The sequence below is a fragment of the Rhinoraja longicauda genome, chromosome 1 (assembly GCF_053455715.1).
Source record: "Rhinoraja longicauda isolate Sanriku21f chromosome 1, sRhiLon1.1, whole genome shotgun sequence".
Lineage (NCBI taxonomy): Eukaryota > Metazoa > Chordata > Chondrichthyes > Rajiformes > Arhynchobatidae > Rhinoraja > Rhinoraja longicauda.
The window spans coordinates 115,694,535-115,712,499 of NC_135953.1; the positions used below are offsets into that span (position 1 = coordinate 115,694,535).

At 42.5% G+C, this 17,965-nt stretch overlaps 1 protein-coding gene across 1 annotated transcript in view; it reads right to left on the reverse strand.

The window, feature by feature from the left end:
• LOC144600399 (alpha-1,3-mannosyl-glycoprotein 4-beta-N-acetylglucosaminyltransferase B-like) overlaps nt 1-17,965 on the reverse strand; it is a 126,517-nt gene that overhangs the window by 24,325 nt on the left and 84,227 nt on the right. Inside the window, exons 8-9 of the mRNA XM_078411988.1 lie at nt 13,688-13,802; nt 5,296-5,426 (exon numbers count right to left, since the gene is read on the reverse strand). Of these exons, the coding sequence (XP_078268114.1) occupies nt 5,296-5,426; nt 13,688-13,802 (246 nt within the window). The remainder of the gene's footprint in view (nt 1-5,295; nt 5,427-13,687; nt 13,803-17,965) is intronic.

The window sequence follows — 17,965 nt, forward strand, 5'->3', positions numbered from 1 at the left end:
TGTAAAAATTGTCCCTAGTGAGTGTAGGATAGTGCTAATAAACGGGGATCGCTGGTTGGCGCAGACCCGGTGGGCCGAAGGGCCTGTTTCCGTGCTGTATCTCTAAACTAAACTAAACACGAAACATCATAGATTCCTTTTCTCCAGAGATGCTGCCAGGCCCGGTGTGTTACTCCAACATTTTGTGTCTATATTTGTATCACTGTTAGCCATGGTAAGACTGGAGGATGGTTAACGTTATGTCTTTATTTAAGAAAGGCTACGACAAGCCAGGAAATTGCAGGCCGGTGAGCCTAACATCAACCTGGACAAGTGTGAAGGGCTACATCTTGGCAAGTTAAACCAGGGCTGAATGTACTCAGTACCCAGGGTGTTGTGGAACAGAAAGAACACGGGGTGCAAGTACATAGTTCCCTGAAAAAGACGACACAAGTCGGTGAGGAAGACATTTGCCTTCATCCGTCAGGGCATTGAATACACAAGATGGGACATCATGTTGCAGCTATACAATACATAGGTGGGACCAAGCTTAAAGTACTTTGTGCAGTTCTGGTCACATTGTGATAGGAAGGATGTAATTTATCTAGAAAGGATGCAGAAAAGTTTCACAAGGATGATATCGGGATCGATCGGGACTGGATGGCTTGAGTTATAAGGAGAGGTTGAATAGGCTGGTGCATTTTCTGCTAGAGCATAGGAAGGCAATAAAGTGAACATATAGAGGCATATAAAAAAGTGAATGGCCGCAGGATTTCTCCCAAAACACAAGAGAATAGATATAAGATGAGCGGGGGAAATTTTAAAGGGGACCTGAGGGGTTACTTTTTCATATAGAGGTTGGTGGATATATGGAACGAACTGTCAAAGGAAATGATAGAAGTGGGTACAATGACAATGCTTAAAATACATTTGGATAGCTACATGGATAGAAAAAGTTCAGACGGATAACACAGGCAAATGGAACTGTGTCAGGGAGGCAACTTGGTCGGCGGGATAAGTTGGTTTGAAATGTCTGTTTCTGCGCAGAATAACTCTATGACTCCAGAAATTAGTTTGAACAGGGCATCTTAGATCACAAGGGACATTTGCCAGGATTTATGGCCACTTCCATCTTCAATCAGCTTCCTTCGATCAAGGTCACACCCACGACTACTTTAAAAGAAGTTGACTACCTTTAACAAAAGAAAATCTGACCACTATTTATATCAGAGTCCCAGGAATCATGCTTTTAATATGCTTACAGGAAACTACATATATGTAATTATATATTACTCTCCTACTTTTGGTACAATTATGATCCGCAATGTGATAATCTTCTGGGTATTGTAATTAATATTCCATGATATGACAGTCTTGAATTCTAGAATAGCTTGAAAATCATTTAACAGGGTAGCTAAAATATTAATATGATTCTTATTATTCTAGTGGGAACTGGCTAAACTATATTTGTAACATCTTCTGTGATTAATGTCTTCAAAACACAGTTAATTCGTAAAAGAAATAGTCATGCTCATTCTGTTATGTTGATTGATCATATCATCTACCAGAGTATGAAATATACACAATCCTTCATTGGATGATGTCGTCCCCAAAACCCAGCAGACTGCTGATGGCCATGTCTGCTGCCTGATACTCATCAATCCTGTTCTGATATCACCGCCCACATTAACATGATTTTAGAAGATGATTTGAGCAATTGAGAAAACCATTAGAAGAGTTGTTGCATAAAGCTTACCACTTATTCCTAAATCCCTAATCACTTCAGTGCTTTCACAATAAAATCACTGCAGCCTTGTATCCAAAGGATGAGTGCATTATGTCCTAATGGATTACACATACTTTGAAAGTCAGTCCCTTTGGATAATGCAAATCAATATTATGGTGTATCATGCTTCTTTTCACTGAGGGATCACAAAACAGATTAATAAAATAAAGCACTTTTCAACTCCCATTATTGGTTAATTTAAAGATATAGAAAACTGATGTGTCTGGGAGAGTGATTTCCTGACCATTGCTTCTTTTAACCAAAACTCCTTGGGCCTAAGAGTCAGATGTAATGCCTCTGATTTGTATAGAGGAAGCTCTCACGATCTCTGTGTTGCACAATAATGTTAACACCAAGTGACATGCAGAAAATTCTTCCAACTGCTTTTCAGACAGTGTTATAAAGACGAAGATAGACACAAAATGCTGGAGTAACTCAGCGGGACAGATAGCACCTCTGGAGAGAAGGAATGAGTGATGTTTCAGGTCTCGACCCTTCTTCAGCCAAGTCAGGGGGAAGGGAAATGAGAGATATTGACAGTGATGTAGGGAGACATGGAATAAAAGAATGAAAAAAATGCAAAAAAAGTAACGATGATAAAGGAAACAGGCCTTTGTTAGCTGTTTGCTAGATGAGAACAAGAAGCTGCTGCGACTTGGGTGGGGGAGGGATGGAGAGAGAGGGAATGCCGGGGTTACTTGAAGTTAATCAATATTCATATCACTGCACAAGCTGCACAAGTGAAATATGAGTTGCTGTTCCCGCCAATTTACGTTTAGCCTCACTCTGACAAGAAAGGTTAGTGTGGGAATGGGAAGGGGAATTAAAATGTTTAGCAACTGGGGGGTCCAGGCAGACTGAGCGAAGGTGTTCAGCAAAGCAATCGCCCAGTCTACGTTTGGTCTCGCCGATGTATAAGAGTCCACATCTTGAACAACGGATACAGTAGATAAAGTTGTAGGAGGTGCAAGTGAAGCTCTGCCTATCCTAAAAGGACTGTCAGGGTCTCTGGATAGAATCGAGAGAGGAGGTATAGGGACAGGTGTTGCATCTCCTGCGGTTGCAGGCAAAGGTACCTGGGGAGGGGCTGGTTTGGGTAGGAATGGATGAGTGAACCAGAGAGTTGCGGAGGGAACTGTTTCTGCGGAAGGAGGAAAGGGGTGGAGATGGGAAGAGGAGACTAATGGTGGGATCCCGTCGAGGGTGGCGAAAATGTTAGAGGATTATGTGTTTGTATGCAACAGCTGATGGGGTGAAAGGTAAGGACTAGGGGTTAGCAGAAGTAAGATTGTTTCTAGATACAATGACTGTAAGTAATCAGGGAGAGTTCAATATGCACAAAATTATTATTAAGCATTTTGGTTTTGACAATATTTTCTCTTTTTAAAATTTGTAAGTATGAGCTGCAACGGTCTTGAGCAACAATTAAAACATGTACACACCTATCACATGAGTAGAAACAAGGTAGAATAGATCACCTACCCTTCATAGATTACTATTCAACTCCCTTCCTGGAATCTAACCAGCCAGAAACCTATTGTAAAAATGATACATTTCCTGGCAGAAAGAATAATATAGTAAAGGCTTCTATTTAAAAATCATACGGACAATTATGTATTCTCCTGCTTCTCAAGGCAAACTGTGTTTGTAAAAAGTACAGGTTTAAGAAGTAGGACTTTAATGCCATACCACTGTCTCCTAACCATGCACTTTACCTTATCCTTAGAATTGTGGAACTAATCCTCACATCATGCCACTAATTTTCTTTAAAAAGAATTATCAAGCAAAATAATTTCAATAAAAACCAACTGCGTATACTTTATGCAGACTCCTCATACTTCATACTCTGAAGAATGACTAGGCCAAAGGTTTTCGATGAGCATGTTGCCTGCAATGAAACATGCAGGCTTTAAGCTGTAACTTCACTTTGGGATGGAAATATTATTTAGGTTAAAGATACAGCGCGGAAACAGGCCCTTCGGCCCAACAAGTCTGCGCCGACCAGCAATCCCCGCACACTAACACTAACCTACACACACTAGGGACAATTTACAATTTTTACTAAGCCAATTAATCTACAAACCTGTACATCATTGGAGTGTGAGATGAAACTAGAGATCCCGGAGAAAACCACGCAGGTGACGAGTAGAATGTATAAACTCCGTACAGACAGTGCCCGTACAGACAGTGCCCGTGGTCAGGATCAAACCCGAATCTCTGGCGTTGTAAGGTGGCAACTCTACCGCTGTGCCCTGCTTTTTTTGTGAGACCTCTGAAATTTTAATAAATAAATAGTAATTTTGAAATCTTGTTCTTTCTTCGTGCAACTAATTACCAGAATTTGCTCTGAGTAATAAAATCAATTTTCATAATTACATTAATTGGGGAAACTGCATTTCTTAAGGGCAATTGAGAAATCTTTTCTTGTTCTAATTTTTAATCACAGATTTGAAAATTTGGTAGAAGTAGGCCTTTCGACTTTACTTCAGAGATATAGCGTGGAAACAAGCCCTTCGGCCCACCGAGTCTGCGCCAACCAGCAATCATTCCGTACACTAGCACTATCCTGCATATTAAGGACATTTTACAATTTACAGAAACCAATGAACCTAAACCCATATGTCTTTGGAATGGGGAAACCGGAGCTCCCTGTGGGTTTTCTCTCTGTTTCTACTGCATCTTTCTACCAGAGTAGTTCTGCTGTTTCTCCCATCCACTTCTTTATCAGGCTTGCACAAGTTAGAAAATATCACTCATATTTGGGATTACTTGAAATATTGGAGAAATTTAACTTTCAGATCATTAATGAACAGAAGTCACTAGCATTGTTTCATGCAAATGGTGGCACCAGTTATTGGTTAATATTTTTTCCATTCAGCGCAAAATCCTCCGGATGCCTTTTCATGATTTTGCTGTCATTGAAATTCTAGGGGTATGTTTTGAGCATGTGTTCTTGGTATGGATCTTCACTTAATGGGAAATTACCTTGATATTATTTTGATTGGGCTCAACTGTGCGGTCCTCCATAATCCTCTAACCTGCGCACACTTGATTAATACTGGTGGTGGAATCTTTGGAATGTACGCCCAGTTGTAAATTAGCACCGTATAAAGGGATGAGCAAAATCAAGGTGGAAAAGAAAACAAAAGCAAATTCCAACCCAACTGAAGATGAGATAAGTAAATGAACAGCATTCTAGGCTGAACTGATCATTGTTCCAACAAATATGTCGCTTAATACTGATACTACAAAAACACATTATTCAATAGTTTAAACATAATACTTCAACTCTTAAATCTTTTCCTCGTACAAAATAATTCATTGTACAGCTCTCCCCAACTGGTTCTGGATTAATTATGAGAATGTAATACTTAAGTTACTTTCATTAGTCTCAAACATCCTCAAAGTTAAATAAAGGTACCCTTCAGTTTCTAATATTCAAAATGAGATTAAATAAAACAGAGACAGCAGCAGTAATTTCAAGTTTCATTTCTATTGTCACACTGACCGTGAAAGATAAACAAACTTACAGCATCTTTCTCAGGATTGCAAGCTTTCACCCACAATATGTGGTCAAGTAACCAGTCTATTGGCTTGTCCTTGTAGAACATGATAATGAATTCTATGATTAAGGTCAGATCAGGAGACTTGAACAATTTTCCTAAATCAAACAAAACACAAAAGGGAGAATACTTTAGTTTGACTCTCTGTGTATTATGGGAGATTTTATATTTAACAATTGAAGCATAATCATATTTGAAAAAGTTCGCAACAGAAAACAAATGAAGTAAGTGACTATAATCTAAGTAATATTATAAAAGCAGATTCATTATGAACATTCAGAAACAACTCTTTTTGCAAAGCTGACTGCCAAATCCAACTACTTTGATTGTATTGTGAATTAGAGTGATTTACTGTATTGACTTTGTGGCAAAATGTATTGGAAGATTGTGAAACAGATAATTGTGTGTTGCTAATATCTGAATTACAAGAGTTGGTCAATATGGACCTTTGTGAACTGACATTCAGTCGCATGTTCAATAATGAGAGTGCAGGTGCATTCATAAATATGAAGAATAGCAGTACACAAGATGTCGACAATGTGCTTAAATTACTCATGAATAAACATCCACTTTTTTTACTAACAAAAAGAATGTCACATCTAAAAACTGCTTTCTCCTCAGTTCTATTATTCATACCATAGGCAGCGACAGCCTTCTAAATTTAGAGACCAGAAAAGGCTGACTTCATATTCAAATTTAATATCGCTAAGATCCTTGAATCAATATGGTATCTACTTTAATAAGAACAGCTTAAAATATCTCATTGTAAAGAAACTGAGGCAGCATAGCTCAGATATCTGCCTTCATCTTGTTACCGATTGATATCAACAATGAACTCCTTAAATGCTGCAAAGAAATTTGATAGGTATATTGCAAATCAAATTCCAATTCAAGTTCTCAAATACAATATAAAGCTTTTGTACTATAGTTAAGAGAGTCCAAATCAATGCTAGACTTTCTAATATTATTAACAGTTACTATTTTTTTTCAAGATAATAACAAATACAGAAACCAAATTATTCAGTACACAGAGTTAAAGAGAAATTCTATTACTAAATTGTCATTATAAAGCATTGGATGTTTGAAGGGGATTTATTTTTAACCTTGCATGTGCAGGACAATACAATTGTAGTTTTCAAACAGTCAAATAGAGATTTACGTCAAACTGTGGTTTTAACCAGTTAAATTGGAATAGCTAAAAAAAAAAGAAAAAGAATCATTAACAGTGCGAGAACTTATCTGAGAGATGCTAACCTTATTTGAGATTTTGAGCAATTTGACAGATTAACATTAATTCTGATCGATATTTTCACTGTGCTCGAGAAAGCAGAAACCAACTCAAAAAATTAGGTTTGCAACTTTCCCCCTGTTCTTTTCATTCAAATTTGCAAGAAACAATTTTGCATCTTTCACATTCACTTCCTTGACCAAGGGAATGAAGTACTCTGAAGAAGAAGAATTGCTTCTCTAGTATTACAGGCAACAACAATCTCATGAACGTCACCAACTTGCATTACTTCTAATTCCTCCACCAAATATCCTATGTAGACTGGACTGATCTATAGCCGAGACATTCGTTCCAGTTTGTTGTGCCAGACGTGTTATGTTTTCTGTTAAAATCTGACTAATTCTTCAGATATACAGTGCCCTCCATAGTGTTTGGGACAAAGACCCATCATTTATTTATTTGCCTCTGTCCTCCACAATTTGAGATTTGTAATAGAAAAAAAAACACATGTGGTTAAAGTGCACATTGTCAGATTTTAATAAAGGCCATTTTTATACATTTTGGTTTCACCATGTATAAATTACACCAGGCTAGTTTGGAAACAAGTCATCCTCAATCCCAAGGAACTGCTTAAGGGGAAGCTATTGAGCAGTGAGTATTATTGTATTAACATGACCACCTGAGTAAATATTGAGCATTAATTTCTATTATGTGATGTAGGACTTTTACTGAATGTGTGGTTCAGGAATCTCCCCTACTGGGAATGCATATTTAGAAAATCATCGGCATGCACCCAGGATTCCCACTCTCAGCACCTCGACCCTTTTATTACATAGATACTTAGATACATAGACAATAGGTGCAGGAGTAGGCCATTCAGCTCTTCGAACCAGCACCGTCATTCAATATGATCATGGCTGATCATCCACAATCAGTACCCCGTTCACGCCTTTTCCCCATATCCCTTGATTCCGCTAGCTCCAACAGCACTATCTAACTCTCTTTTGAATGCATCAAGTGAATCGGCCTCACTGCCTTCTGAGGCAGAGAATTCCACAAATTCACAACTCTCTGTGTGAAAAAGTTTTTTCTCATCTCAGTTCTAAATGGCCTACCCCTTATTCTTAAACTGTGGCCCCTGGTTCTGGACTCCCCTAATATTGGGAACATGTTTCTTGCATCTAGTGTGTCCAATCCCTTAATAATTTTATATGTTTCTATAAGATCCCCTCTCATCCTTCTAAATTCCAGTGAATACAAGCCCAGTCGCTCCATTCTTTCATCATATGACAGTCCTGCCATCCCGGAAATTAACCTCATGAACCTACGCTGAACTCCCTAAATAGCAAGAATGTCCTTCCTCAAATTAGGAGACCAAAACTGCACACAATACTCCAGGTGTGGTCTCACCAGGGCCCTGTACAACTGTAGAAGGACCTCTTTGCTCCTATACTCCTCCTCTTGATGTGAAGGCCAACATGCCTTCTTCTTCACTGCCTGCTGTGCTTCCCCTTTTCCTAACCTGACACCATGATAATACTCTGGCTTCCTGCTCTTGCCACCAAAGTGGATAACCTCACATTTATCCACATTATACTGCATCTGCCATGCATCTGCCCACTCACCCAACCTGTCCAAGTCACCCTGCATCCTCACAGCATCCTCTTCACAGTTCATACTGCCACCCAGCTTTGTGTCATCTGCAAATTTGCTTATGTTACTTTTAATTCCTTCATTGAAATCATTAATGTAAATTGTAAATATACATTACAAGTAAGGTGATTTTGTCCACCCTCTTATCAAGAATCTGAAAGGATTGTTCCCTCTGGACCATAGGGGAAAGGATTGTTCTCTCAGGACCATAGGGGAAAGGATTGTTCCTTCTGGTTCATTTCACCAACATGCCCTCTCCTTACTGCAACTTCTCATCTTCTTCCCACTTTCGGGTGAGTCATCAATTTACTTGCTCTTTACAATTAGCTGTTAAATAAGATTAATTGCTCATAATGTAGTCTTCTCAACATCAGACTGAGCATCGACTTTATGAAATGCTTTCCATTAGTCTACAAATATGACCCTGAGCTAGTCATCTTTGGCATTAACTCTCATTCCCATATCTCCTCTGCCTTCTATATCATAGTCATACTGCTTAGGCCCGACTTATCCATATTGACCAAGGTGCCCCATCTACATTAGTCCCACCTGCCCACATTTGGCCCATATCCCCCCCAACCCTTTCCTCTCAATGTACTGTACCTGTCCAAGTGTCTTTTAAATGCTGTGATAGTCAGTACCTGCCTCAACTATCTCCACTGGCAGTTTATTTTATATACCCACAACCCTGAGTGAACAAATTGAAAAAATCTTGCCCATCTCACCTTAAAATGAGGTGTTTCAGACTAGGGCTTCCGAGATGTCCTCGTTTTTCAGAAAACGGGGCTTCCCCTCCTCCATTATAGATGAGGCTCTCACTAGGGTCTCTTCTACATCCCGCAGCTCCGCTCTTGCTCCCCCTCCCCCCACTCGCAACAAGGACAGGATCCCCCTCGTTCTCACCTTCCACCCCACCAGCCAGCGGATCCAACATATCATCCACCAACATTTCCGTCACCTACAACAGGACCCCACCACTGGCCATATCTTCCCATCCCCTCCCCTCTCTGCGTTCCGCAGAGACCGTTCCCTCCACAACTCCCTGGTCCACTCGTCCCTTCCTACCCAAACCACCCCAACCCCGGGCACTTTCCCTTGCAACCGCACGAGATGCAACACCTGTCCCTTTACCTCCCCCCTCAACTCCATCAAAGGACCCAAACAGTCTTTCCAGGTGAGACAGAGGTTCACCTGCACCTCCTCCAACCTCATCTATTGCATCCGCTGCTCTAGATGTCAACTTATTTATATCGGCGAAACAAAGCGCAGGCTCGGCGATCGCTTCGCTGAACACCTGCGCTCGGTCCGCATTAACGCAACTGATCTCCCGGTGGCCCAGCACTTTAACTCCCCCTCCCATTCCCAGTCTGACCTCCCTGTCATGGGCCTCCTCCAGTGCCATAGTGAGGCCCGCCGGAAATTGGAGGAGCAGCACCTCATATTTCGCCTGGGAAGTTTGCGGCCCGGTGGTATGAACGTCGACTTCTCCAACTTCAGATAGCTCCTCTGTCCCTCCCTTCCCCTCCTCCTTCCCAGATCTCCCTCTATCTTCCTGTCTCCACCTATATCCTTCCTTTGTCCCACCCCCGACATCAGTCTGAAGAAGGGTCTCGACCCGAAACGTCACCCATTCCTTCTCTCCCGAGATGCTGCCTGATCTGCTGAGTTACTCCAGCATTTTGTGAATAAATCGATTTGTACCAGCATCTGCAGTTATTTTCTTATATCACCTTAAAACCATGTCCTCTAATTCTTAATTCTCCTATTATGGGTAAAAGACTATGCGTCCATCCTATATATTACCCTCTTGATAGAAAAACACCTCTATAAGATCACCCTTCAGCCTCCTGCACTCCAAGGAATAAAGTCCTAAATTCACTATCATTCAATTGAACCAGATGAAAAAGAAGCCAAACCAGGCCTTATGCCGACTCCACTATTCAAGAAGATCAAGGTTGATCTTTTACCTCAAAGTTACTTTCCTGCACCAATTCATTAATGTGCAAAAACGTTATCTTCATTACATTCAGGGACTGAGCTTCCACAGCCCATTTAGATAGAGAACTCCATAGATTTACTCTTTTCTGGAGAAGAAATCTCATCTCATCTCTGTCCTGAATAGTCAATCCTTTATTTTGAGAACCTGTCAAGCCCCTTAAGAATTTTGTGTGTTACAGTGAAATCACATTTCATTTTTCTCAACTCAAGAGAGGATAGATTTAGTTCATCTCAGGAATCGATCTGCACGTCCACTATCACGGGCATACCTTTCCTTAGGCAGAGAGGCTGGAGATGTATACAATTAGTCAAAGCTCTTTATAAACAATATAATACATTATCAGTTATACTGGGTAACCAGATGAAAACATTCCAAATACATAGCGCAACCCATAAAAAGTCCACAGTAGTTCACTGCTGAGGTAAGGGTATGTGTATTCAGGAGCCTAATGGTTGATAGGAAGGAACTATTCTTAAACCTGGAGGTAATGGTTCTCAGAATCCTGTAGCTTTTTCCTGATGGTAGCAGTAAGTTGAGGGCATGGCCAAAGTAGTGTGGGTCTGATGATATTAGCTGATTTCTTGAGCAAGTGCTTCCTGTAGATCTCTTTGGTGGTGGAGAGGTCAACACTTACCAAGTACAGGAAAATGTCTTTCTACATGGTCAAACTTCTCCAAAATTAGAGGCTTTGATGAGCTTTCTTTGTAATAGCATCGATGTGCTGGAGCCAGGACAGATCTTCACACTGAGGAACATTAAGTTGTTGCCTCACTGCGCCGCCGCAAACACAGTTCATTGATCCTCGGTTTTCCCTTCTTGAAGTCAACAATCAGCTCTTTGATCTTGCTAACATTGAGAGCAAGATTGTTCTGGCACCATTCAATCAGATTATCAACCTCCCCCTGTTCTCTGACTCATCATTACCCTTTATTCATCCAACAATGATGGATCATCAACAAATTTAAAGATGGCTTTGGAGCTGTGACTTGCTACACAGTAATGAACAGAGAGAGCAAAGCAGGGGACTGAGCTCGTAGGCCTGAGGTGCCCTTATACTGATGGTCAGTGTTGTTACCAACCCTTACTGATTGAGGACTGCCAATGAGGAAGTCAAGGATCCAAGTGCATAGGACAGAAACCGAGTTCCCTGATTTTGACAATAGATTTAGAGGGAATGGTGGTGGACTCCAAGCTGTAGCCAATGAACAACAGCCTGATATATGGATAACTTTTTTCAATCTCTTACTTCGACGGAGATGCGATTTTTTAACATATCGTACCTCCGTCCCCACTGCAGCCTAACATTGTTGAGTGGCGCGGCCTTTCCTGGAGACCGACCCAGCGTTTCAACCGCGGGCGCGGTGTGGACTTACCATCGTGGAGCTTGCGATCTCTTTGCCGGGGATCGACTATGGAGTGCTCCAACCGTGGGCCTGTGGACTTTAACACCGTGGAGCCTGCGGCCCCTGGTTAGAGACCGATTTGGGAGCTCCAAGCCGCGGAGAGTTTCAACCGTCTCGCCAAGGGAGTTTCAATCACCCTGACGTGAGGGCTTGGGATCGCCGGCTGCGGGAGCTTTGATGGCCCCGGCTGCGGATGGTTCGACAGCCCCGACCACGGAAGAATAAAAAGGGAGAAGATTGGACTTTCTTACCTTCCATCACAGTGGGGAATGTGGGGAGCCACTATGGTGGATGTTTATGTTAACTTTTATTTTATGTGGCTGTGTGTCTTGGTGCTTTTCACTTAGTATGGCTGTATGGTAACTCAAATGTCATTGTACCTTAATTGTGACAATAAATTGACCTTGAAACCTTGAATTCTGATTGACTCTTCTTCTTTCAACACGGATGCTGTCTCCAGCACTTTCTATTTAATTCACTTAACCCTTATTACTCTACCAACCTCTTGAGGGATGGCCGAAAGCCAGTTTCCCAGCAGCACTTGATCACACCATTGATAACCTTTAAGAAATGGTTACTGGTACTAATAATTTCATGTTTCCACCAAAAAAATGTCTTCAGACTGATGTTTAAGTGCATATTGTATGGCTCCTGAAATTCACTTCAGTTGTCATCTGTGATACTGAATTTCAGACGTTGATTCCCCTGCTCAGGTATCAATGTACATTTACACAAATTTCAACAACACCTTTCTGTCTCAGCCAGTTATTTGAAAGAAAAAAAGAGGTGTCACAGTAAGTAACTGTGGAACAGTAAGGAACAGCAGTTCCTTCCTACACTTTTACACCCTTGCCTGAGCAAAGCAGCAATGATTCTCTGCCTCAGAAGGCAGTGGAGGCCAATTCTCTGGATGCTTTCAAGAGAGAGCTAGATAGAGCGCTTAAAGATAGCAGAGTCAGGAGGTATGGGAAGGCAGGAACGGGGTACTGATTGTGAATGGATCAGCCATGATCACATTGAATGGCAGTGCTGGCTCAAAGGGCCGAATGGCCTACCCCTACACCTATTGCCTATTGATTCTATTGATTCTATTGTATGCCCACACTTCACTGTAAATCATGTGAGCATTCTTACATCAGATAGGGTATCTAACCCAAGCATTAAGGATGGGATGGGTAGAGACTGAATTAGAGATATACAGTAAATCACCACTCATTGGAATTTGTGGCAAGACAAGCCTCAGAGAATTTCTAAAAATGTGCCCAAATTTGCCCCTAATCATTTGGCAGCATTTATCAGCATTGCATTAACTCCCATTGTAGGAGAATCTCGAACCAGTAACTATTTAAAAGCAAAGGGTCACTCATTTAAGGCAGAGACAAGGTGACATTTTCCCGCTCAGATTGTCATGAGTCTTTTGGACTCTATTCTAAGGGCAGTCAGTGGATGCTTTCAAGAGAGAGCTAGATAGAGCTCTTAAAGATAGCGGAGTCAGGTGGTATGGGGAGAAGGCAGGAACGGGGTACTGCTTGTGAATGATCAGCCATGATCACATTGCATGGTGGTGCTGGCTCGAAGGGCCAAATGGCCTACTCCTGCACCTATTGTCTATTGATACAGAGTCTTTACATCTTTTTAAGGCAGAACTATATAGTTACATGATAAGCTGGGGTGGGGGGAGGGGGGGGGATATTACCACAGGCAGTTGGAATGCAGAGTTGAGGTTGTGATCAAATCCATCATAATTTGATTATCAGGAAAAAAACCCGTACTTGAACCCAGACTTATACTGTCTTCATTGACCCCAACATTGAAGGCAGCTGAAGTAGTCTTAATAATGACCATAAGATAGCTTTTTACCTGATGAGCAATGTAAATTTGAAATGTTAGACTGGTAAAGTACCTTTAAAATTTACAGTTGCACAAGGATCCATAAATGACTTTTGTAATAAAAAGCATTAATATATTTGTGCCTTTGTAGCATTTGGTTATTTGAAAGACAACTGCATTTTGAAAATGTATTTGTTATTGAAAATCTATCTTGTGATTACAAGAGATAATTACAAACATGCTTACCAATAAATCCAAGCTGGGAAAACTCCAGGATCATCCATTCATCAGAAGACTGGTGATGAGCAAAGTTCAGGATTGTTTGTAAATAGTTGGGTGATGCTATAATATCGTCCTCTAACTGTTAAGAATACAAAACATGTCATTACTACATGTCTTTAAGTTATTAATATGCTTCCAGTCATCTTAATTTGCTTAGATAAGGCATTCCTTATGTGCTAAGTTAAAGTGCTGGATCAACCCAGCGGGTCAGGCAGCATCTCTGAAGAACATGGATAGGTGACATTTCAGATGGAGTGCAGGGAGGGGGTTATAAAACTGAAACGTCCAAACTGACCTAAAATGTCACCTATCCATGTTCGCCAGACATACTTCCTGACCCACTGAGTGACTCTAGCACTTTGTGTCTCTTTTGTAAACCAGCATCTGCAGTTCCTTGTTTCTACACATCACTGCAGGAAATTTGGTCAGATATCTTCCACCTACTGTTTGCACCCTCTCCTCCCACACTCCCCCCTCCCCTCCCCTCCCTCCCTCCTCCCCCCCCTCTTCTCCCCTCCCCCCTTTCCCCTCCCCTCTCCCTCCTCCACCTCCCCCCCTCCTTTCTCCCTCCCTCCTCCCCTCCCCACTTCCCCTCCCCCTCAAGCCCCTTTATCCTCCATCCTCCCCCTTCCCTCCCTCCCCCCCTCTCCAACCCCCTCCCTCCCTCTCCACCCCCCTCCCTCCCTCCCCCAACCCCCCCAGGAGATAGATTTAAACTTTAAAATGTGAATAACTTTAAACATATAACACCGATTTCAATGAATTCTCTTCCATTAGCACCAAAGGGACAATGGTGAATAAGGTGGGCCTAAAATTGTCACGCTATCGTGTACCGTTTTGGCTGTAGTTCAGGAACAAACAAACAAACAAACAAGAGTTTTAGTATATAGATAATTTTCGGACTTCAATAGACAATAGACCATAGGTGCAGGAGGAGGCCATTTAGCCCTTCGAGCCAGCACCGCCATTCAATGTGATCATGGCTGATCATTCTCAATCAGTACCCCGTTCCTGCCTTCTCCCCATACCCCCTGACTCCGCTATCCTTAAGAGCTCTATCTAGCTCTCTCTTGAATGCATTCAGAGAATTGGCCTCCACTGCCTTCTGAGGCAGAGAATTCCACAGATTCACAACTCTCTGACTGAAAACGTTTTTCCTCATCTCAGTTCTAAATGGCCTACCCCTTATTCTTAAACTGTGGCCCCTTGTTCTGGACTCTCCCAACATTGGGAACATGTTTCCTGCCACTAACGTGTCCAACCCCTTAATAATCTTATACGTTTTGATAAGATCTCCTCTTATCCTTCTAAATTCCAGTGTATACAAGCCTAGTCGCTCCAGTCTTTCAACATATGACAGTCCCGCCATTCCGGGAATCAACCTAGTAAACCTACGCTTCACGCCCTCAATAGCAAGAATATCCTTCCTCAAATTTGGAGACCAAAACTGCACACAGTACTCCAGATGCGGTCTCACTAGGACCCTGTACAACTGCAGAAGGACCTCTTTGCTCCTATACTCAACTCCTCTTGTTATGAAGGCCAACATTCCATTGGCTTTCTTCACTGCCTGCTGTACCTGCATGCTTCATTTCAGTGACTGATGCACTAGGACACCCAGACCTCGAAGAAAACCAAATACCCAGGAAATGAAAGATGCCAGGACCCTCTAACCACAGAAGGGGCAAAGGAGGCTGCAACCTCCCCTGAAGAAATCTCAACTTAATGTAGTTGATGATGTCTGTAATGGATCCAGTTGAAAATGTTTCAGCTCTTTACTGAAAGGGTCTATCCAGTATAAATGTGGAGCTAGATGTCTATGGCTGACATGCCATTCATTGTACACTTGTTGGCAATAAAGTCTGTGAACAACGGGCATCTCTCCAGGTAGCAGCAGCTGGCCCAGAAACAACTGTTGACATGGTATTTCTTCACAAAATGCTGGAGTAACTCAGCAGGTCAGGCAGCATCTCAGGAGAGAAGGAATGGGTGACGTTTCGGGTCGAGACCCTTCTTCAGACTGGTGTCAGGGGGGCGGGACAAGGGAAGGATATAGGTGGAGACAGGAAGATAGAGGGAGATCTGGGAAGGAGGAGGGGAAGAGAGGGACAGAGGAACTATCTAAAGTTGGAGAAGTCGAAGTTCATACCACTGGGCTGCAAGCTGCCCAGGCGAAATATGAGGTGCTGTTCCTCCAATTTCCGGTGGGCCTCACTATGGCACTGGAGGAGGCCCATGACAGAAAGGTCAGACTGGGAATGGGAGGGGGAGTTGAAGTGCTCGGCCACCGGGAAATCAGTTTGGCCAACGCGGACCGAGCGCAGGTGTTGAGCGAAGCGATCGCCGAGCCTGCGCTTGGTTTCGCCGATGTAAATAAGTTGACATCTAGAGCAGCGGATGCAATAGATGAGGTTGGAGGAGGTGCAGGTGAACCTCTGTCTCACCTGGAAAGACTGTTTGGGTCCTTGGATGGAGTTGAGGGGGGAGGTTGACATGGTAATCGGGAAAGGCATTTACAAGATCCTATTAACCTCTGGCTGTGGCTACCTGAAAAAGTATTCTCTTTTCTTCTGGAATGACATGGGGGCAATAAAGGAAACCATTATGTATGAACAATGGAAAACCATTTGAGGTCAACATCGATACTGGCTTGAAGCAAAGATGCATCTTAATACCTACCACTTTGGCATTGTTGGGACCTTGGATGGTTGGAAGCTGGTTCATCATCAGTTGGCTTCAGACATAAGACGTCTCAACCAATTCACGATTCATGATTTGTTCTTCAGAGGTGACAGTTCAGAGGTGGTATTTCCCCAGAGGACATAAGTTCAAGGTGAAGGGGAAAAGATTTAATAGGAATCCGAGGGGTAACCTTTTCATACAGAGGGTGGTGGTTGTATGGAACAAGCTGCCAGAGGAGGTAGTTGAGGCTGGGACTATCCCATCGTTTAAGAAACAGTTGGACACGTACATGGATAGGACAGGTTTGGAGGGTTATGGACCAAGCGCAGGCAAGTGGGACTAGGGTTGCTGGGACATTGTTGGCTGGTGTGGGCGAGTTGGGCCGAAGGGCCCGTTTCTACACTGAATCAATCTATGACTCTATGACTCTATAACTGACCTGGTAAATTACAGATCATAAAGAACAATTTCTCAGATGTGTATACCAGGTCCATGTTGCAGATTTAGAATATCACATGCAAAATCTCTGTCACCACTGAAGCTCTGACCAATGTAATCACTTCTGAAGTCTTAACTCACCTCTAAGCAGCTTACTCGGCCTTGGTGAAGAATGGTGCTCAGATCAGCAATGCCTGTCACCTATGGCTAACTGACTTCATTTGTCTGGAACAAAAAGGTCCTGCCCCTGAACATAAAGTTGTCCATCCAGTGGGTGTATGGCTTCAGTACTCTTCATTAAGGCTGTGTAGATTAGTATAGAGATACAACATGGAAACAGGCCCTTTGACCCATTGAGTCCATGCTGAACATTGATCACCCATTCACACTAGTTCTATGTAATCCCACTTTCTCATTTGCTCCTTACACACTTGAGGGAATCTACCGAGGCCAATTATAACTCCAAACCCGCATGTCTTTAGGATGTAGGAGGAAAATGGAACACTTGGGGGAAGCCCATGCAGTTACAGGGAGAACGTGAAAACTCCACCCTGGCAACATCTGAGGTCAGAATGAACCCAGGTCTCTGGCGCTGTGAGGCAGCAAATCTACCAGCTGCACCACTGTGATGACCTGTGAAAGCTGGTTCATGTGCTCCACACAACAGTGAAGATTAAACAGCTTTTGACTTAATCATGTGGAAGCAAAGCATTGCCAATGAGGAGCAAAACACAACTTGCTAGAATAGCTCAAACTGCTGACTTTGTGTTTTACTCAAGATTCCAGCATGTGCAGTTCCCTGCTTTTCCATTGCCATCAATTACATCCTTTAGTGTACTGGCTATAATCCATGCTGATTTAACCGGATGTTTACTGGCTTACTGCTGGGAGAGCACATGGAGCGCAAGCTTCAAGGTCATCCATTGAAGGCTTTGCTCTCTGTTCATCATGAGGAAGGCCAAAGCTTCAACACAGCCACAAATCCAAACAAGCTTTCAAGAAATCCAACATTTCCAATGATAACTAGAGAACTCTGCAGACTATTTCCGCCTGGAGAAGCCGTGTAAAGGTAGGTGCGTCACCAAGGACAGATGCCAGAGACCAGGCTGAGGCAGAAGCAGA